This window comes from Blastomyces gilchristii (assembly GCF_000003855.2).
Source record: "Blastomyces gilchristii SLH14081 genomic scaffold supercont1.4, whole genome shotgun sequence".
Taxonomy (NCBI): domain Eukaryota; kingdom Fungi; phylum Ascomycota; class Eurotiomycetes; order Onygenales; family Ajellomycetaceae; genus Blastomyces; species Blastomyces gilchristii.
Window position 1 is genome coordinate 951,883 of NW_003101679.1, and position 22,268 is coordinate 974,150.

Genomic DNA, 22,268 nt, shown 5'->3' on the forward strand with positions numbered 1-22,268 from the left:
CATGTAGAGGAATGAAGTGTAGTTTTGTTCACATCGGGTTCGGTCTTGTCGGCTCTTCTTGAAATTGTGGTTGTTATTGGAGCCAATTGGGGATTAATACAAAAGCTGCGGGAGTAATAAATGATGGCAGTTGAAACTCCGAGCGGGAATTTGGAGTGCCCGATACCGTTTATCTAGTTTGGGTTAGCGTGACGCGGCCTTAGGAAAATCGTCCGAAGTTTCTCAAACAGGCAGTTCTCAACTTCGACAACTTCCATCAATTATACGTATCAACGCCCATCTCCTTGTTGATATAATAATTCCCCAGTCAACACTCCATCATAACTGGTGGTCTACCACCATTTATCGCATCCTTGCGGCCTGGTCTATACTGGAATCGCACTTCTGATCACTGGAACGTGGACTACCTCCGCCCCACGCCAATTTGAGAACAAACCGCCCTCCAGGCTAAATAGACTATTTTGATCTTGGACAACTAGGGGGGAAAGAAACAAATAAAGATTTTGGCAAGTTTAATACTTAGGGATCATGGTTTTTTGCAAATGCGCTACTACGAACAGCTACCTGCTTGCAAAATCAAACAAATTACATAACAGTCGGGCAAACCAGGAATACGTGTGACACCGAAAGGAATGTACATGTACGTGTACATGTACATGAATTCATCTTTCCTTCGGATTTGTTCACAGTTATGCGCCATCAACTAAGGGTGTCAACCAATCAGTTTGGCTTCTTTATGCAACTCCCACATGATGCAGGGTCCAAGTTCATCCACACGCTTGTCGACCTGTTTAAATCCACATTTCATTAAAACCCGATTGCTGGCCCCATTTAAAGCGTCGGTAACGGCATGCAGGACCAAGTCATTCTTAGGCTTTGACAGTGGATCACTGTTATTCTCTGGGTGAACTGTGGCAGCAAATCCCCACCATACGTCGATGGCGGCCCGAACGGCTTCGGTTGCATATCCTTTCCCCCAGTAGTCGGGATGTAAGAGGTATCCAAGTTCGGTCCCGTCGTTTCTTTTGTAGAAGCCAATACACGCGATCGCCCGGCTTAAATTGGAAGCTTCGAACACAGTTAAACCGAGGGCGTCCGGTCGGTTGACCTTAAGCAGATGTTCCTTGGTGGCAGCGATGTCGGCGTCAGGGACCCTAGTGCTACTGTTGGATGTGAGTGTTATTCTCTAGTTGATACCCATTGCACTCGCTTTCTATAGACCAACAGCGGATAGGAGTGCGAACTGGGACAAGAGAAGGGCAATAACATGTGCTTTGCTATCTACAAAAGCATAATGATCGGAGTGCATGGGGAAGGGAATCGGCGAAATATACGGGTATTGGAGAAAAGCCAATTTCTTTCGCGAGAGGAGGGGGTTCATAAGCTCAAGCAAATGTGCGGTTCAATGTTACCTCCACTTCATGACATCCATCCGTGAACGGATAGCAAATATATCGTTTGCATCCAACTCGGGAACCAAATGTCTCATGAACAATCTCGATGTTCGGATTTCGAGTGGGACGTCAGAAATCGGGGCCGCATGCTGAGGTTCAGCGGTGGTCGTTGGTTCTGAGCCGTTTTCCATTTTCGGGCTCAACTAAAATTCAGACTTTCAAACGCAATTCGGAATTGATTTATTATTATCGATGGCCAGTTTCACAGTCAGCGGTTGTCCGGCTACCATGATCCACCAGTTCTGAAGATCTCGAACCTTTGCGAGAGATGAAATGAGACAGAACATCGTGGTGGGCGGGGAAGCGCCAAACCGCGATGAGGAGTGTCGCCAAATCGACACGAGATTTCCTTGGCATGACTCAAGTTGCCAACGGGATAAGTGTTGATATCGTCGCTTCCAGGTCGGAGACTTATCCGCATTCGTCCGGTCAATATTAATTCTCGACGTCAGCGAATGCCGGCGAACAAGTTTTTCCGGAACGGACATGTCAGGTTGAACATGGTCCATGTCAGATTTAAGCTGCGTCACAAGTTCACAAAAGCTGTTTGAAAGCGCGTCATTTGTGAGCTTACGGCCGATAGTTGATCAGCCCGACCAAGCCTTGGTGTGATGGCTTGGCAAGGGATGCCCAAGCTCCGAGCTTGTTGGCGGGCATCTCAGCCCTGCAAGGTGGCTGAATGCTTTCCCAACGGTGTCTGATGCTTCTTGCTGCTGCTAACAGTCATGGACGCATCCCCGTGCAACATCAGCTTGCGTATCTCAATGGGTGGATGATAATGGGGAGGGAATCGTTCGCTTCATTAATCTAAAACATATTATTGCTTGCCCACCTTGCTCTCGCTATAACGAGGTGTGAGGTTGTGACTTTGTTGGTGCATTATCAATTATTCAGGAACTTCTGGGGCTCCTTGAATTTTGTGAGACTATTTTCTTTTTTATCTCGATCTTTTTTTAGCGAAAACTCCATTGGAGGTCAGCACCATTGAGGGCAGCTCAGCTCCCCGCTTGAGAAGCCAATGGAGAATAATGATTGACATAAATTCCGCACGATATGCACCTGCTAACCAGAACTAGGTCTTCGAGACATGTCGGGCCTTGTAGCAAACCAAACAGAACCATCGCCTAGATTAATTAACTTCGAGGGACAAGGGGTCCAGATAAAAACTGCCCCTTCAAAAAACTCCATGGAAGCTCTATGAAGGCACGTCAGAGCTACTTGTTAGCGGGCTTATTCATACTGGTTTGACTTATTCAGCCAGGACACATGCGGCACGAGCCCGGGCATCTCACATTTGACGAGCAAGCAAAAACTTAGATTGACCAATAAAACGAGTCTAAACCATCCTATGACTAGCGATTTCAAGGTCGACCTTGTTTACGCTAACACCTCATCTCCTAATATTTTGAGCTATTTTTATATTCTTGCTCCAGGGGCTTTCTCGACGGCATATATATCCCTTCTCTATTTAAGAGCATTGGTCCTCACTTCTGACTTCCTCAGTTCCTGGGTATCAAATTGAACGACAGAGATAAAATAGCCAGCCCTATTTGTATACTCCCTTCTTTTTATTTCAATTCCTATTTCCCCGCAAAAGACCCAGATTGCCAGAGATGGGAAGATTTAGCGACTGCACAGAGATAACTCTGCAATGCCCTGTTGAGGCGACTATCTATGGGTACCAGCCTAATCCGGTAGTCAACCTGATATGCCTTATTATCTTTGGGGTACTATTTTTTGTTGCCGTTTGGCAGACCATCAAATACAAGACATACTCATTCGGGATTGCTATGTCTGTAGGCTGTTTGGGTGAAGCCATAGGTATGTTCAACCAGATCTTCGATTGGACCGGTAGATGGCTGACTCATATCTTACTGATTTATCTTGAACAGGATATGGTGGCCGACTCATGCTCAATAGAAACCCCTGGGACTCCATTGGTTTCCAAATCCAGATCTGCACTCTCATCATCGCACCGTCATTCTTCACTGCCGCCATATACCTCACGCTAAAACATATATGTCTCGCTTTGGGGCCTCATCTATCAGTCATAAAGCCATGGCTCTATACGTGGATATTTATCAGCTTCGACGTGCTATCCCTTACGCTCCAGGGTATTGGTGGCGGCCTCGCATCAAGTGGGGAGACCGAATCAGACAAAGATATGGGAGCACAAATCATGCTTGCTGGTATCGTGTGGCAAGTCGTCACATTGATTATTTTCGGTGGTTTGGCAGGGCACTTCTTCTGGCGCCTGCTTGGCGAAGGTGGCCGCCGAATGACCGTCGAGTCTCAGAAAGTGTGGGGGAACACAAAATTCAGAAGGTCCCTCATTGGCTTGGGTATTTCATTCTTCATGATCTTTGCTCGATGCACTTATCGGTATGTCTGCATCTACCTGACTTTGGGCTACCCTTTACTCCTACTTCCCTCTCAGCTTTTACTAACAGAACCTTGCAGAATCGCCGAGATGGTCGGAGGATGGGCCAATCATATTATGCAAGACGAAGTCTCATTTGTGATTCTAGAAGGAGTGTACGTTTCATATTTCTTGCCTTCCATCTTATATTTACCTCCCTAATCCTCTTAAAGAGATCAACGAAACTAACCAGTTACCGCAACATAGTATGTGCATAATCGCTGCCATTCTTCTTACTGTCTTCCATCCAGGCACCCACTTCCCTCAAATGCGAACAGATTATCAGAAGAGCGTTGACCAGTTCTCGATGGTTTCGCGCCAACAAACTGAAGCCGCATATGTCGAAGTTGACCGCCAGCCACTCATCGATGGTCAAAATCAAGATTCGGAATACCGAGGCGGCCTAGCGCCAGGCGCCATGGTGCCTCCTGCGCCGTGAGCGGGACAAGATCGCAGACCGAATTGCTGTAGGATATTGGCTTAACCGACTGATGGGCTTTATGACAAATGGTTTTTCTTTCTAATTACGGGCATGAGATATGAACGAACATAAGGAGTTATTTTCTTTTATCCTTGATTGAATGTCCTAGACTCTGATATTTTTTCTCTATATCAATGCTGTGGTAGAGCGAAATCACATGTTTTCCCTCAAATTTACTAACCAAAACCTATTTCATTCCGGTGGGATTATAAATGTGATATGTTGAAAGAAAACAAGCTACACGAATCAGTTACTTAGAAAGGAATGAGGACAAAGGTAAATTGTTAGAAGAAAATATATCACCCTATATTGCGCCATCGCTCGTCTATCATGAGATGAGAGAAGTGCGTTAAAACAAAAATCGAAAAAATTTCGGCTCCATAGTTCTCGTATCATTCGTTGTATATCGTTCATTATCGTCATTATCGTTGGTCATGAGTTGTGATACCTGGGGTAGGGTGTGAGGCCCCAAGTGTGAGAAACAGTCGTGTTCATCTTCCAATCTCAGAAGAAAACCAAAATAAAAACATAAAACTCCAAAGTATGAAATATGCAACTCTAAATCCACCTCCATCACACCTTGTTCGATACTGGAAAGTCAGAAGGGGTATCCATGTAACTTCGAAATAAGTATCACACAACCCCAGAACCATCGTCCAGTGTGACGAACATCTCGACTTGGCCGACTCTCCGCAGCCGATCAATCCCAAGATGTTCCTGCCCGTCACGGCCATGGTACAAGCCAAACGCATATAGCGCTTTTTCGCCCTCCCCAGGTGGCGCTACAATCACTCTAGTTACCAGATCTGCTTTCGTCCTCGGCTGGCGGAATACCTTATCCGATAGAAGAGGACTCTGGTAAAGGAAACTGATAATATCCGCGTACGAGTAAATGGCGTGGGGGAGGTAGCGTTTACGCCGCGGCCAAAGAACGAGGAATGAGAGGGCATAAACGATCACGAATGCCATTAGGGTGTAGTATGCAGGCAGAAAAGTGGAGATACGGATTTGATCCTGATCGGGGTAGTAGCGGGCCATGAAAACGCCACCTGCGAGGACGGGGATAGCAAGTGACGCAAGGCTCATGAAAGAGGTGTATGCGACCTTGTAATGGCCGGTGCTGAGGGCGAGGACGGTGACTTCTAACGGTAAGCAAGACGGGTAGTTTAGCAGGAGGCTCCTCTCAGCAAGAGCACCATTGGGGGATGAGAGGTCGCAAAACGGTTGGACGGCGCGGAAATATTGGTCGATTGGTTGCCAGAGGAGGAAGAGAACTATTCCGATCAGAGACGGAATGAAGCTGTACAGGAAGTTGGAGGAGGAGAAACTAGTTGACGAGGGTAGTGTAGGTAAGAGAGGGTCGAATCCGTCTCTGATGGGTTGCTTTACGAACGTGACGACGATGAAAGCAATCATCAAGACATTTGCGATGACGATCCAAGCAACAACGTACGTATCCCTTAAAAACCACTCTGTCCAGCGATATCGAACGAATGGAGAGTGTATGTTCCTTTCGAAGGAGTCCTTGTTGTTGAGGTGTTGTCGCTCGCTGTCGGCATGTTCGGGAGCGGAGGTTTGGGATTCCCGTTTCGGATTGGAAGGTGATTTCTCCCCCATTGCGCTCTCCTCGCCAATGCCATAGAGAAAGTCCTGGTCATTGACGTCTGAGGACCAATATCCCAAACGTAGTGTACTAGGTAATAGGTCCTGCTCAACGGCCTGAGAAATTTCAGTCCGATGAAACTGATCTAGCACGTTAGACTTTTGAATCAGGGGGATTATATCGGCAAGACAGACGGGATCCCAAAGAAGCCCGCTTTCTCGCCAGTTAAAACGAAGCATAATCCCTAGCACTGCCATGGCGAGCAATCCATAAAGCGCAATCAGCGTTCCGGCTACACCCCGAGTAGTCGCCCATTGAAACCTTTCGACCTGGTCGTAGTAGCGAGCTACGAACAGCGAACTTTGTAGCGGGATAGTAAGAATATTAACTGCCCATACTATGGCGAGGAAGTTTCCAGTCAGCCATTCACCGTGGAGGAAAGGCGTGATATCCGGAAACAAGAAGTTGCGAGGCAGGATCCGAATCTTTTGCAGAGCATTCTCAGATCCACGACCTGACGCTAACATTGTCAGGGGAAGGATTCGATAGATAGCAGACTGCACGACAAACAGCCAAAGTGTAATTAAAATGGCAAGTAGCGATGGTAAAAATTGAACCACAAAATATCGCGAACCACCCAACCCATCGTAAGCCCATAGTCCGGCATGTTGCTGAGACCAGACGATACAAAATATGAGCGCTGCCATCATGGTGAGACAGACAGTAGTTAATGAAATAAGAGCTAGAGGTCGGAGGGCTAGAGGAACGAAGTTAAGCGGTGGATATTGGTGACCTTCTGAAGGGGGTGTTACTGGAAGCAGTATATTTGAAACTATGCCGTTAAGTTAGTCTCTTCGGCAGCTAATATGAGGCGAGCAATGGTCTAGCTTACCTGGTGTGTCGCAGCGGTCTAATAGTTGGGGCTCCTTTTTTTGTTGCTCCACGGGCTGTGTCGTGGTGGTGCTGGTGTAATATCCCAGGCCTTCATCTGGGATGATACGTTCAACAGGATACTCAGTGCTGGCAACCGAGCCATGTCGTCCCTCTCCAAGTAATTCTTCATCACGAGTTAATTGATCGATAGCGAATCTAATGTACGGCATATCATCCACGCCGGGTGATGGTGTTCCACTTTCTGTTACCCTAGCACCATCTTGAACATCCGGGGCGATGTATTTTTGTCTGGGGGGTTGTTCGGGGTCACGGGTTATTCCGCTGCTACCAGCTGTTCCGGTTATATCGTCTTGGGTAGTTCGAGAGGACATGTTGGGAGATGGAGAAGATTTTCGAGTGGGAGGAGTTGCATATCGCACAACTGTGACTTTGCTGTTATTTGAAGCTTGGGAGATGTCAGAGAAAGAATAATAGTCGTCTGAGGCAGCGATGGATTGCTGGGATGAGGAGTGAATTAATTGAGGCTGGTTAGCTATGCAAAACTCTGTCAGCATAAATATTCGCCTAGCAGGGAATATTACCATGCGCTAACTTACATTTTACAGCTTTCAAGTTGGCGGGAACTGGTTGGGGCATGACCGGTCGTTATTACTAGGGGGTATATAGAGAGCAATCCAAAAATTGTAGTAAAATAGAAACATGCAAATCAATATGCCATTGAAATACAAAAGCTCATGAAAATAAATCCGGTTCCGTCGGGACTGCTGGTATTAATGGGTCCTTGAGTGGCAGGTTTGACACGATAATTAATGATATGCGGTGGTTGGTGACTGGCGGGCTGGGAGGTTGGGCGAGCGCCCAGCTTCCCAGCCACCAAGCCAACGCCGTGGCAGGCTCTTATTTGCGAGTTACAAACGCGATTTTGTGACCACTTCTACTGCCCTATTTTGGGCTGTCTCATATCTATGTGATTAGATGTGATTGCAGAGGATTCCCAGCCCCTCAAAACTGCCCATCCTCCATACAAACAATAAACAATGCAGAGAAATGACGTTGGCGGTAAAAGCCGCACAGACCAACCCTCCGATCACGGGAAGACCTAATCTCTAACCTAGTGCTATTTAAGCTTAGTGGATCGCAATCCCGGCCCAAACCAAAACCTTAAATATGGACTGTGGGGCACAGGCACCACAGCCCCACGAGGCCGTCGCTGTCCGGACTTTGGGGCAACCTGACGATGAAATAAATCTGAGCCTGAATTCCATGAAATCCAGTGAGCAAAATGTCTTTCTATAGCGCGCGGGTCTTAGGCTGGTCGTCATCGGAATGCCTTCATTAAGATTTTTTGACACCGCACCCCTTATGGACTAATTTGTAGCATGGTAGGGACGCCTTCAAATTTGGGTTTCCTACCTCCTATAGATACCCTTGACCTCGCTAAGTGCGCCACTTGACCTCGTTATGTAAGCTGACCTCGCAAATGTGGTGTGCGGCCTAGACTGGCCGGCGGGACCATGAATTTCACATTTGGTCCCATTTGGTCTGGTCCCATACATTTCTTGGTGTGAGTCCCACCAGAACTGTATAATTTCGGTTTGCGTTGAGCTGGCCGCTTCGCGCCCGCCGCGCCGCGCTTGCCCCGTTGCCGCCTGGCGCCCTCCCCATCCGGGCATGGCCTCGCCCGTTCGGGTCTGGCGTCGTCTGTTCCGGGCTTAGACTCCCGCTCGCCGCGTCGGTGGGCCGTGACATCACAGTCATCAGGCCTGTCTGACACCTATATAAACCTCCTCCGGCTCCCACTTTCTTCCACGGCCTTGCTCTTCCTTTTTCAACTTTCTCATTTCTTTCTCTCCTGTGCTCACCGACCCAGCCCCCCCCCCTGGGTCCCCCGGTGCTAATGGCGCCACCTCGCACCCCCTTCTTCCTTCTCACCCGCCTCATTGGCTCGCTACCGATTGCCGACGATGCCAGTGCTGCCGTCGCATTCGCTTCGCTCCGCTCCGGCGCCTGGGCCGGGTCCTGCATGGAGGGACCTGCCATGCTGTGCTGATTCTTGCTGGCGGATGTGCCAGCAGACCGGCAGCCAGGCACCTGCACTGTGAGGCCCGTTTACCGTCCGTTTCACCTCATGTCCCTTCTCACGAAAATCACTGGGAAGAGGTGCCTTGAGACCTTTGAGACCTCCCTCTCCTCCGACCAGCCATGTGTACTGCGTGGGTTTCTTTTTCCCTCTGTCAGCCACAGGAGAATCCAAATGAGCTGCACCTCTGTACCGGAAATTACCTGTCTGAGAACAACGTCCTTCAACCCCGCTTCTGCGACGCGTTTTCTCCCTGTGCTCAAACTGCAACCCATGATGGAAAAAAAGCGCCTTGCATGCTTGCTCCACCTCTGTGCTTAGTTCGCGAAGGATCGCCGTGTGTTTCATTCCCCTCACTTGGGCCAGCTGTCAATGGCAAAAATCCCTCACCCCAACGGACGCAGGCAGTGAGCGTCAGGCCCGTCTTATGTGGCACCCGGTGCGTATGCACCTCGGCCGGGTTTCCTGCATATGGAAGCCTTGTTCATTCTAGATCTCACCATTCTCACCACTCCCACCACCATCCCAGCAACTCGGTGAATCGGAGAGAGATGATTGAAGGGCCTTTCCAATGTAAGGGAGGTCGCCCCCGTCGCAGCTATCTCCGCGGTGACATGGAGCTGCGCCTTCTTCTTCCCCTTTCAATCATTTCAACCCCAGTGACAATTGTGATACTTGTTTGGTCCGGACCAAGGGGATCTTGCAATGATTTGCATCTTCAGCCTTTCCAGAGAAACCTGGTGAATTCACAAGAGAAGACGGGTAATTTCTGCAACAGTGGCTCTCAATCTGATAGTCAAATTTCGAGATCCCTGCGCGACTCAGCCGCTCCTGATCATTGCATGCAACGACGGTTGGTACATGGGACGGGGAAAAGAAAAAAAAAAAAGGATCAAGAATGCAGAGATAGAGGGGCAGATCTTGTGAGGGCCGCGCTCTCTCTGACAGTTTCTCCAGAGGCAGATTCGAATTTTTCCTGCACGCGAATCGGCCGTCTCATACACTTCAAAGTCTGCCTTGCCGTGGGGCCGATAACCGTATCCGGAGAGTTACCTCGATCCGTGGCGAGGCACCACTGCCCAGCTGACGTGGCTTTGATGAAGAATACATATAGCGCAAAATCGCATCAGAGAACAATTGACCAGCGAACTCCTTTGCTTTCTATCTTTGCTTTTTTCTCCCAGGGTGTGAATGATTCCTCGAGCAGGAGCAGAAGATGAGGGAAAAGGATGAGAAACTATCACTTGATTTCAGTGTCAACAATTTGTCCTTGCTCTGCTTGTAGCTGGGATAGCTGAAACTGAATTCTTCACCCTTTCACTGATGCAAAGAATGTACATAGAGTCTATATAAGAGGCCTGCTTTCCCGGTCTGTTTGAATGTGAGAGAATGAATCATATACACTGTGAAGTTTAACACTCACCAGCTATGATTTCCCTTCTCTAATAATCATGGCTGTGAATATGAACTTCATCATCCTGTACTGCTCACTTCTCTTCAAGTCTCTCAAGCCTCTCCAGCCTCTCCCCATCAAACCCTCTATTTGTGAACATCATCTTTCCCAGCTCACTTCTATGCCCTCAGCACAATTCATTATTTCTGAACCACTATTTAACACTCATTCATCTCCCTGGCCCTCTCTTCCCTTCTGTAGAGATACTCTAAGTGGCCTGAACAGCCAGATCAGTGTTTGAGCATCAAACACTCTGTTGAACAAGTTCAATACTGAGCTGGAACATCTGGACATCATGGAGATGGTTAACATGAGCAGTCACAGCTCCATCAACTGAGATGATGTTGAGCCATTCAGCGCCCGTGCTGCCAGTGTGATTCAATGTAGGCGCCCTTCATTCAAGTGAAAATCTCCTGAGCCATCTGCTGATTGAAAATACAATGTTTTCTCCAGGCTCAACCGCGCCAGACACCATGCCTCACCGGGAAGCCTCAAGTGATAGATCTTCACAGAAGGCTGACTGATCATCAGCTCAGAAAACCATCTCTTCTCTCTCTGATCATGATCACAATCGCGATCCAGTGCTGGACAAGTGTGAACCAGAAGCCTCATGTTCTCTGCCTGGCCTGGCAGGTGTCTCTGACCAACATCTGTACAGTTTAGCAAAGTTACTGAGGTCAGTAGGCTGCCAGAGTAAGTCAGCTTCTGCAACTTTCTGTTGATTTGTCTGTGAAGCTCTGCCTTCTGACACTGCCTTCAGCAGAACAACTGATTCTCATGAACTTGAAGAGTGATGGAGAAAATCCTCTGAACAATGATGAATTCAGAAGGACTATTGATCTCAATGTGCGCGCCAGTGCCACGGGCGGAGAGGTTGTGAATACACTTTCCAGCCCGGGAGCCAAATTGAAGCCTCAAACTCCTGTCAGCCCTGGAAAGCACTCTGGAGAAGCATGCAGGCTGATGGGGCGGGGACAAGTGCAATGCATGGATGTTTGAGTCGAGATTCCTTCCCAGCCAGACGCTCTCCAGAAGGGAGAGGGCCGAGGCAACAGGAGCAACCTCAGTGACAACAGTGACTTCAATCACTTCAGCGACTGCAGCAGTGATGACGATGACGACGATGAGGAGTATCAGGAAAGTGATGATGATGACCATGTCGCCAGGCGGCCATGCAAGCGGCGGAAACTCTAGACGCGGCGGTCCTCCAGGTCTGTCATCACATTTGCTGCTTGCATGGGAGATCCCTCTCCAGCTGCTATGGTAGATGATAAGTCAGGGAAATGCAATCCAACAATGAAGCACAGTAAAAACTCAGCTGATGATTCTTCCAGAGTGTTCACTGTCTCACCAGATGATGCAGTGACAAATCACTCAGGTGATGATATATCAGTCTCCAGCTTTCTTTCAAGCTACATGATCAGGTTCAAAGTGTGCTACACTATAACATTCTGTCATGAGGAGACTGACTGACTTCTGTCAGCAAATGCACACAGTCTGTCAAGCCTCAGTTGTGAAGAGCAGCCATCTGTCATGACTGATACACATGTGCCATTTACCTCAGAGGATGATGTGCTGCTGAAGAAACTCAAGAAGGACAGCAAGTCATGGGATGAGATCATCAAGTGCTTCCCGGGCAGATTCAAGGCAACTCTGCAGGTGCAGTAGTCCACCAAGCTGAAGCATCACACCCCACTGCCAACTCGCAAGTCAAAGTTGAAGTTGAGGGTGAGAAAACATGAATGCTGTTGAGCAAGAATATCCCAACAGCTGCTACAAAGAGGCTGCCACAGCTATACACATACCCTCCACTTACGGAAATCTCCCTTTACCGCGGGATGGAGTGGCCACTTCCGATGCATCCCACGCCGGTCTCTCTTCACGGATTAGGAGTGGCTGGCTGAAAAGGTAGTGAATCCTGGGATCCGCGCGCGAGGGGACAGGTCAATGGGAGATCGCAAAGGGGGCGGTGGACACGGGATTGAAAAGTCGATTGGTCAGGATCTTCATCTGTTATAATGTGTCAATATCAATTTCAGCCCTGATTTGTTTCATACTATGCCTGTCTTGATTGTTTTCTTGTTTGCTTCTGTTCCCTTCATTTGATCTTCTTTTGCTTCTCAGATTTCATTCCAGCTCAGGAGCTCTATTGATATTGCCTATCACATTCCCGCTCAAGGTCTACCTGGCCTATGTCATGATATAGTATTTTCTTTGTGTGTGTTCCTTTGTTTGTTTGTTTGCTCTTCCCCCTTTTTTCTTTGTTTCTCACTTTGGTTTTTCTTTCAATCATTTCAGTTTTGTCTATTTTGTCTAGCCCCGGAGAAAAGTATAAAAAGCCTCCCCGATTCTGGATATCCATATATATATTCTTAAACTGTAATAGATCATTGACTGGAATTTCCATTTGCATCTCAACAGAATCCCCGTCGCTCTTCTCACGTGCAATAGGATGTTTTAAAATAGAATGTTTTAAAGCATTCACCACCATGCCGAATGCCAACTGTAGCATGCGAAGACTTTTGTCAACCTCCTCAGATGTCAAAAGCAGTGACAATATGTCTCAGCAAGACAAAATCATGGAGATCCATAGCCAGGTGCTCAAAATCATTGAAATACTTGGGCAAATGTCCACGATACTCGAGTCAATAGAAACACAGAGTAAAGAACAATATGATGCTGATCTACGGGCCTCTGTGAAAGGAAATCGGGATGTAGCACGTAGCATTTGAGTGTCGGCAAGCATTATTGCTGACTATTCACCAAGGTACGTCGAGAATGAGTATAATTGAATGAAATGAATGGGAATCGACATCGAGTTATTGAGATTGTTGGTTCCTTGCCTTGGCTGTCCGTGAGATAAAAATCCGACGCGGAAGACAAAGTGACTTTTGCTGAAACCCAATTGTTATTACTGGTTGATGGTACGAGCTGCTGTTACTGGGTTATCATACATATATCTTCTAGACCTAAAATTCGGATCTTTCCAGCTGTGTAGTTCATTCTTAGATGTAAAATTAAAATATACGAAATTGACTGGTGAAATAAAATATATTTGAACAGTTCAATCCACAGGCAAAAGGAAGAACAAGTCGACAAGAAGGCAACAGCACCTTCAGGCTGTTTCTCAAGGGCCTGTTTCCAACTCTGCTCAGACGCTACTCTGGACGTCTGACCCTCTTGTCGTAGAGATACGCCCAGTCAAGCCATTGTTATTACAGGGTCGTTTCGACATGCCCACCTGATGAAGTGGCCTTTTCAGGGATCCAACCCGCTTTTTCATCAGACGCCTGTCTATGTCGGACCGGTGAAAGTCTATGATCAGGACCCGGCGCAGCTCATCATTCCATAACATGTTGGCAGACCGCAGGTCTTTATGTACCACTCCCAGCATGCGGATTTCCTTCTTCGACCTGGAAATCTCACGACTTAGCATTTCCTTGTCTTTGACGTTCTCTATACTCTCCCCCGCCCAACCCATGAGAAGCATATGGCGGATGTCCCCAGCACCATGGAGGAAAAGGAACAATTTCAAATCAATCGTCCCCAGAAATACAGGGACAGCAGAACCCTGTGCTTTCTGAAGAACCCGGTATATTTCTGCTTCACGTGAGACAACTTTCCATAGCCCGGCTGTTGTTCCCTTTCCAACAAGAGTGTAGCCATATGCAGCACAAGTGATCTTGAAGGGTGCACCATACAATCCACAAGTCCCAAATGGTGTGCAGTTATGATCAAGGTCATGATTGAGCTGTTCATTCAGTATTTGCACAAGCTTCCTTGCATTGATACAATGTCGATCATCATTCTGGCCTCGCCGGTGGAGAGAAACATTAGGGCATTGATGATCCAATTCACCTTCTTGTTGCAAACTCAATAAGCATCGCTGCGTACAGTAACGTGCCGTGTGTTGGCTTTGGCCGCTCGATGGCCTAGGATCTGCTGGGCGCGCCGATGAATGCTGGCTGGGTGGGGAGGACATCACTTGGCTGAAGCCCCGCTTCCGACCGTGCGCTGCTTGGTTAGAGTCGGAGTCAGAAGAATCCATATGATCACCCAAAGGAGAGGTATCTATTGGTGCACAGGTGGTTTGAGATCGGGTAGAAAGTCGATGGCCGGGCTGTAATGGAGATGATTGCAGATGTTCAGAGGGCATATATTCCGAGCTTGCATATTCCGATCCTGGAGGAGTTTGTTGCAGCTCGTCATCGGGGATTTGCGATGGTGTAAAGTCAAAACTTGTCTTCCATATATGGAGCTGGGATCTTGCAGCATTCCGCCACTTCTGGTCACGGATATCCGAGAGAAAGGACATCAGACAGAGACATAATATTCTGGCAATAGCTGTCTTTGACTGATAAAAGACCCCAGGATTTTCTGAAATCACATCCATGTTTGGTTCACAGAGATAGTAATAGAGTGTACTAGGGTCGCTGTATGGAACACGAAGAAGAACGATAGCAAATCCATTAGTTATGTAGGAGTACTCCAGTCCAGCTTGGATCATGACATGATACTCCTGAACCAAAACTGAGCAAGTCAGCTGTTCCGCATTATATCTCAGCTTTTCATCCTTGTTCAGCTCATCACTCTTGGGGATCGTGTCTGACTGAACAATCTCTTCCCAGAGCTTCATCGATCGAAGGCCCGCTCGGAGATTTTCAACCGAGAGCTTGTGTGGCGGCTTATACTCGACTGTCGTAATCAAAGTATTGGTGGAATCGTTGATCCGATGAATACAGAATGAATCTGGTTTGGGATGTTTTGTGCTGGACTCATCAAGCAGCTGTACTTCTGACTCTTCTGATTTCTGTAGAATATTTTCATGATTTTCAAACAGGATCCCATCTCCAAGCCGGAATCTCTCTCGGGCATCAGGTATTTTGCATAGCTCGGCTATGATATCATGGACATGATCTTCCACAGCGGTTCGCTCGTAATGTTCCAGATCCTTTTCACTTCGTAGTTTTCGGCTAGAATACCGCCGACCAAGTTCATTTAGCACAAGAAGAGATGTGAATAGCCGAGGTGCGTCTTTTCCAGCTGGTTGCAGGTAAGTGGAAACTGCATCATAAATTTCTTGCAGTTGAACCGGACAGCTTGACCAAAGGCGAAGGCTCGTTGGACAGTATTTCCCAGTGGGTGATGGAATACTCCCCTTCGTGGAGCGGGATGGCGTTCCAACCTGCAAAGGCCGGGAGAATGAATCATGACATCCTTTGATGAGCTCTCCGAGTGTTGTCGGCTGGCTGCGCACTTTTTCCTCTGCCTCTCGCTCTTCTGCCTGCCTTCTCAATTCTTCCGCTTGCCTTCGCAACTCTGCTTCCTGTGCCTCTCGCTCTTCTGCCTGCCTTCTCAATTCTTCCGCTTGCCTTCGCAACTCTGCTTCCCGTGCCGCTCGCTCTTCTGCCTGCCTTCGTTCCGCTTCCGCTCTGCGGTAGAGAGCCTCGTAATCTGATGAACTGTTATCGGCCATTAGAGGGGGATAAAGACTTATATCAAAAAGCGAAATGAGTACGAGGAATTTAAGAGAAAGGCGAGAATCCTCTAGCGGTGGGGAGAAGCGAAATATTTAGGATTAAACTAGGTATTAGTAATCACTGTACTTACAGGCTAGGTTAGTCTAACCTATTAAAATGAAATATTATGGGTTGTGACTAGGATGGATGGTACTAAGTCAAACTGGATTACACCGCGAAATATACACAATCCCAGAGCCAGACTACCTGGCAGACGGCGAGAACGAGGGCTCTCCCCCCAGCACACTCCAGCAGCCAGTATTTTGTACAAATGTTTCCTGGTGATGACGGATTGCAAAGATTGTGTGATTTTTGCATCGGCGGGATATTCACGGAACAGCCAATCTTCCAAGCGCATGTCGAATGATTTGTTTTTTACGCTTCCAAATCGAAACTGCTGTCAAAAAAACGCTGCGAAAAGGTGGTGTGCATGTGACTCTTGCCCCATGGTGGGGCAAGGAGAACCACGAACAAAGGAGTAACTATCTTCAAAGGTTTAACGACAACAAGACTCAACATCATCCAGGGGCTGTAAATAACTTGATTGTTCTGCCCGACCAGCTCCACCAATCTGCTCCACCCTACCTGCGCTGTGGGGCGGCCGTTGCACCCTATCGTTAATATTCCACCCCGCGATTTATTCCACGATTTCCCCCCCTTCCCCCCGCCCGCACCCCTCTTACACGTCGGGTGAGGCAAAACCTCCGCGAAGTTCTATGACATATCAATCATCTACCACTAAAGAACGAACAAATGGACATACTAGGACATTTATTGAGCCTTGTGTGACTAGAACATAAGTAGGTCTGGCGCTCCCATCTTGACCGCATTGTCTCAATAGAGACGATGCCAAGTACTCACCACATCTCACCTCTCACAGGATTATTCGCAGCGGAATTGATCGGTGATTTTGAGAAGTTCAAGGGTCGCATAGCTGGATTTCTGTCAGAATGGGTGTCACGGATGAATATGTTGGAGACATATGAATCTTATGTGTATCAAGATCTGCTTCTTATATTATCCGTACACTATCTATTATATCTAATTCCATACAAAAGATAGAGCTATTTATAGTAAAACAAATGTGCGAGCCAAGAGAGCCAGCATAAGCGAGTATTAGAGAAGCATTGTAGTAAGCTGATGATGATAATGTTGGCCCTTACGGCCGTTGCGGTTAGCGATCCCACTAGATCACGTGACCCACCACTATATTATGTTCTTGTAGATAGATCTATCAATACACAATCTTCAACTATTCTACAGGTTATAGCCTGGATGACATGTTTTTCTTTTTAAAACATTGTATCAACATTTTTTTAACACAGATAGTTTATCTTTTTTGAAAAGACTCTCACTCTTTATTAGAGATATTTCATTTTCTCTGAATCTGCTAATCAGCAGATTTATATACTTTATATTTTTTTAAGAAAGTATATTCTTCATTGTGAAGAATATCACTTTTTTTTTTTATATTTAGAAGAAGCAGAGTTATTTTAATAAGTAATATATCTGTTACTTCAGAGTTCAGCTCAAGACTTAGAATCACACACTTCACTAGATAACTCATTGATAGAATAATCACTCACTATAAGAAGACTTCTAACTTGTAAGATAAGACTGAGATCAGTTTTTATCAGAGTATAAAATTTAATAATGAGATAATAAAGAAACTTCAGAATAAAGAAAAGCAGAGTTAATATTTATTTATAGAATCTGTTTATTTCAACTCATTAAATTCTTCACTATTTCTCACTCTCAGAATGCTGACTTTTAACAGTAATCTGAATTAATCTATCTATTACACTGTAAATAATCTTATAAATCTTATACAGATAATACTATAGAATCAGATAACTATGACTGAAATTACTTAATATCTCACTATATCTATCTCTGTACAAAGAGACACTACAAGAAATAAGTTATAGAAATATTAGAAGAAAGTTAAATATATACTAGATATTAAATCAGTGACTACATTTAATAACTCTAATTATAAAGTCTGATATATTGATATATTAACTGATATGAAAGTTATTAATAAAACTAATATTCTATTGAGAACTTAATAAGAATTCTCTTTTACATATTATATCAACTCTGAGAAGTAAAGAATTTATTTCAAGTCTCTATATAAATGTATACTATTGAGTCTTATTAAAAATGTTTGAATCACTATTAAAATCTTGAAAGCTGACAATACTGTAGCTCTGTGAGATAAGATTAACATTAAATATATAATATCATTAATAGAAGAATGAGTTAATATCTTTAAGAAATTGATAAAATTATAAGTTAAGAAGAATGATTATCTTACTTTTCAGAGATATTTCTGCTATTATTATAAAAAGCTCTGTGTCACGCTTCTGACCGCGTCAAGGCCCTGCTGTGGTTTCACACAGCTCATCACTTTCATGTGAATAATTTCATTCATTTCACAGGCTAACTGAACCGGTTTTCAACTGCTCTATGACATCATTCAGATATATCATGAGAAGATTCAATTGATAAATATGAGAACCTCACTTCTATACAAGATCAGCAGATTACTCTTTCTTAATAATAAGATACTGCTGAGATATCACTCTGACTATTCTTACTTATGAAATGAGAGAAAAGTATTCACTCATTATCTATATAGAATAGCTAGATACTGACTTCTTATTAAAAAAGTCAGTGATTTGTTTCTTTTTTTCAACTGAAATATATACAAGAGTTACTGTGTATCTTATACAATCTTCTTAGTATACTAAGTATTATATCTGTGATATTCTCACAATAACCCTGTAGTCTATGAGCTCACTATTTAAGCAAGATAGTTAAGCTTACTTATACAGCTTCTTAAAACAACTATCTCTATATAATGTCACTGACTAGTCACTGCTTCAGTTTCATTATATTACAATTCAAATCACTCAATCTGATTATACATTTGAATCAGTCAAGCTCTAACAGACTGATATAACCTCATGCACTTACACTGAGACTGACTCAATCTCACTCTCTGAGAGAAACATTATATTATCTTCTAAAGTGTGTACATCTCTATCTCAGCAGAAATCTGAGATTTCTGAACTCACTGTATATTTTAACATAAGCTCTTCAACTGTTCTATTACTACTGCAGTCTCTACACATCTACATCTATTATAAAGATAGAGAGATTAAGATTAAAGATTCTCTGAGATATAAGAGAAATATCTTATCTGAATTTCACAGCTTTATCTGTACTCTTAAATAGAAATTCCACCTTAATCTGAGCTAGTATAATACTCATAAGATATAAGTAATATACACTGTCAACCTTCTTGAAGACATCTCTGTAACTACTTGAGTTATTAAGAAGAGAAAGCTTGAGTGTATCAATACTATTATAACTTGAAAAGAATTCAAAAACTTTTTACTGAATTAAATTGAAGATTATTATAATTATAGCTTCACAGCAGTACAGCAGTTCAACTCATTATATTAATAAAATAATAAGAATTCTTTTAATTTCAATGTAAGATTTGAAGAATATTGAGAGAAATTAACTGATAATTTAAATCAATTAAAAACACAGCTTTATCTTATAAAGCTGACTTATAAGATGTGAACAATAATATTATAATATCAGAGTTTATTAACTAATTATACTGAGCTTGTTAACCTGGCTTTCTAAATCTATTTAAATAATCAATTCTCTGAGAAAAAGACTAATAAGATCTCTTCTAAGTAATTAATAATAGAATCTAAACAGTGCTGTGATGACTTCAATACAGAGAAAGTAAAGAAGAATTTCAAGTATTCTAATTCTTCACTCACTATGAAGAAATATTAAAAAAGATTTAACAAAGATCTCTGTTTCAACTGTGAAGCTGATAAACATTATATCAGTAATTATAAGAAGCTGAAGAAGAGAAGAAACTGAGAAGATATCTTCTCAAAGTTAACTTCTCTTCTGATAAACATATCTGTGAAAGATAAAGAAGAGAAAGAAAAGAATTGATAATTCTCACATCTCTGAGTTTATATTACAATCACAATATATACTCTGAATGAAGAGATATCAGTGAGATATCTACTCAACTTCAGAATAGATATCAACTTTATATTCTATTTCTTTTCTTTAATAAAAAATTAAAAGAAGATAGATCTGTCAGATCATATAAAATTTACTGATGAAATAAAATATCACTATTTTAACATAATTTAAGTGAAGTGTGTGATCACAGACTTAGAAGAAATCTTTAAGAAGAGCAGTCTACTTCTTCACACAGTTAATATTATAGATGAGAATGTCATTCTAAATCTTCTGTGATTGAGAGAAAACAATTCTCTCATTAACTGAGTTACTTAGATATGATAGTACTATCTCACTGATGAAGAGACAGTAATAGAGAAATCTGAAGAGTTTCATTAAAAGAATCTTGAGAAAAAGATTGAGTTGATATACTGCATAGCAGGTGATTAAGACTTAAAGACAGATAAAGAAGCTATCACTCTCACTACAAGATTAGCAGCAGTATTTATCATTGAAGACAGATATATACAATATCTCTTTACAGATTTTAAGAATGTCTTTTTGAAAAGAGAAGTAGTGAAGTTTCCTGATATCAAGATATGATATAAGATTCATCTTGAAGATGATATTACAGTGCTGTACAGACCTCTTTATAACTTGTCTGTAAAGAAGTTAAATATTCTGCACAAATATCTTGAAGAAGTGTAATCAAAGAACTGAATATATTTATCAAAGAGTTCAGCAGAAGTGTCTATACTCTTTATACTTAAGAAGAATAGTAGACTATGTCTATGCATAGACTACAGAGGCCTTAACAAGATAACAGTTAAGAATCACTATTCATTATCATTGATTGATGAGATGATCAATTAATTATCTGAAGTGAAAATATTCTCAAAGATTAATATACAGAATGTCTATCATAGAATCAGAGTTAATAAAGACAATATTTGAAAAACAGCTTTTCATATTAAGTATAGCAATTTTAAATATCTTGTTTTATCTTTTAATCTTTGTAATACTTCAGCCATCTTTCAGACCTATATAAATGAGATACTGCAGGGTCTTGTCAACATCTTCTGTATAATATATCTGAACAACATTTTAATCTTCTCAAAATCAGAGAAAGAACATAATATTCATGTTCAAGAAGTGTTGAGTCACTTGAGACAGTATTAACTCTATATAAACATCAAAAAATGCTTGTTCTACATGCAGGAGATTGATTTCTTAGATTATATTATTAAGATGAATGACATTTCAATGAACAGAAGCTGAGTCTCTGTTATTGAGAACTGATCAGTACTGTGAACATACTGTGAGATGCAGATGTTTCTAGAATTTACAAATTTCTACAGATGATTCATCTATACATATTCACAGATAACTGCCTCTCTTACAGATCTGTTAAAGAGAAGTATGAAAGACAGAAAAATAGAATTATTTATTCTCACTCAAGACACTATACAGGCATTTATGAAATTGAAACAAGCTTTCACAGATACTATGATACTGAATCACTTTAACTCTGACTTACTCAGTCAGTGTGAGACTGATACATCTGAGAATGAGATCTGTGAAATCTTTTCATAGTTAACACTGAAGACCTTTCAATATTAAAAGAATCAGAGAATAGTCATCTCTAAAGAAATAGATAATGAATTATCTGTGAAAGAAGACTTTTTCACAGAGTCTATAAGACACTGTAAATGAAGATCAGTGATCTTCTTCTTCAAGAAGTTATCACTCATGCAGAGAAGATATGATACTTATAATTAGAAGATATTAACAATTGTTGAATTCTTTAAGATCTGATGACATTATCTTCAGAATAGTAAGTACTCAGTGCAAGTTCTCACTGATTATACAAATCTGCATTACTTCTTGATAACAAAGAGCTTGACAGAACATTAAGCCAGGTGAGCAGAGCTGCTTTCAGAGTATAATTTCTATATCTGATACTGTTCAGGTCAGCTTAACTCTGCTGATGCATTATCTAAACAGTCTGATTATAATATTATTGATATGAAGAAGAATTCTATAAAAGAATCTCTATTATCACTGCAGAAGAAGCTGGCTGCAGAGAATTAAGATTCTCTAAAGCTCAGAAACAGCACTGAAGAGGCAGCTGTGTGACTCAGTATAGAAGATAAAAGAGAACCTGAGTCTCTGCAGAGAACTGATACTGAAGATCATGAGCTTCTTATATTATATCTTACAATCATTGAATTAGCAGAGAATGAAATAGTCTACAATCTTTCAATCTGACTACTTTTAAAATTTATTAATAAGTTACAGAAGAAGAATATCTCTACTGCAGCTTGAATTCAGAAGTTGAAGAAGAAAGAGTTCAGTTTAAACTT

At 43.2% G+C, this 22,268-nt stretch overlaps 6 protein-coding genes across 7 annotated transcripts; 3 read left to right on the plus strand and 3 right to left on the minus strand.

Annotated features, from left to right (window-relative positions):
- Window positions 1-187: 187 nt before the first annotated feature.
- Window positions 188-5,137, plus strand: BDBG_02735. 2 transcript variants are annotated; one of them, XM_002626512.2, is made up of 5 exons: window positions 188-2,373; window positions 2,531-3,275; window positions 3,347-3,836; window positions 3,915-3,989; window positions 4,081-5,137. In XM_002626512.2, exons 2-5 carry the CDS (start codon window positions 3,068-3,070, stop codon window positions 4,310-4,312), a joined length of 1,005 nt encoding a protein of 334 aa, XP_002626558.1. In that variant the 5' UTR covers window positions 188-2,373; window positions 2,531-3,067; the 3' UTR covers window positions 4,313-5,137. The 2 variants fall into 2 exon arrangements, with proteins under 2 accessions (XP_002626558.1, XP_031577279.1); XM_031720931.1 differs by having other exon boundaries at window positions 232-3,275; window positions 4,081-4,894.
- On the minus strand, window positions 713-1,963 carry BDBG_16647 (uncharacterized protein; the record flags this gene model as incomplete). Its single annotated transcript, XM_002626510.2, has 3 exons — window positions 713-1,163; window positions 1,413-1,597; window positions 1,619-1,963. 3 exons carry the CDS (start codon window positions 1,961-1,963, stop codon window positions 713-715), a joined length of 981 nt encoding a protein of 326 aa, XP_002626556.2.
- Window positions 3,831-8,302, minus strand: BDBG_02736 (uncharacterized protein). The gene is made up of 3 exons (XM_002626513.2): window positions 7,448-8,302; window positions 6,850-7,383; window positions 3,831-6,789 (listed from the first exon to the last, which is right to left on the minus strand). Exons 1-3 carry the CDS (start codon window positions 7,485-7,487, stop codon window positions 4,988-4,990), a joined length of 2,376 nt encoding a protein of 791 aa, XP_002626559.1. The 5' UTR covers window positions 7,488-8,302; the 3' UTR covers window positions 3,831-4,987.
- Window positions 8,303-9,053: 751 nt separating this feature from the next.
- BDBG_02737 (uncharacterized protein) lies at window positions 9,054-10,151 on the plus strand (the record flags this gene model as incomplete). Its single annotated transcript, XM_002626514.2, has 1 exon — window positions 9,054-10,151. One exon carries the CDS (start codon window positions 9,054-9,056, stop codon window positions 10,149-10,151), a length of 1,098 nt encoding a protein of 365 aa, XP_002626560.1.
- Window positions 10,152-12,873: 2,722 nt separating this feature from the next.
- Window positions 12,874-13,295, plus strand: BDBG_16648 (uncharacterized protein; the record flags this gene model as incomplete). The annotated part of the gene is made up of 1 exon (XM_031724557.1): window positions 12,874-13,295. The coding sequence occupies one exon, from the start codon at window positions 12,874-12,876 to the stop codon at window positions 13,114-13,116; it is 243 nt and encodes an 80-aa protein (XP_031577280.1). The 3' UTR covers window positions 13,117-13,295.
- On the minus strand, window positions 12,985-17,053 carry BDBG_02738 (uncharacterized protein). Its single transcript, XM_031720932.1, has 3 exons — window positions 16,058-17,053; window positions 15,736-15,984; window positions 12,985-15,672 (listed from the first exon to the last, which is right to left on the minus strand). The coding sequence occupies exons 2-3, from the start codon at window positions 15,858-15,860 to the stop codon at window positions 13,536-13,538; spliced, it is 2,262 nt and encodes a 753-aa protein (XP_031577281.1). The 5' UTR covers window positions 15,861-15,984; window positions 16,058-17,053; the 3' UTR covers window positions 12,985-13,535.
- Window positions 17,054-22,268: the final 5,215 nt, after the last annotated feature.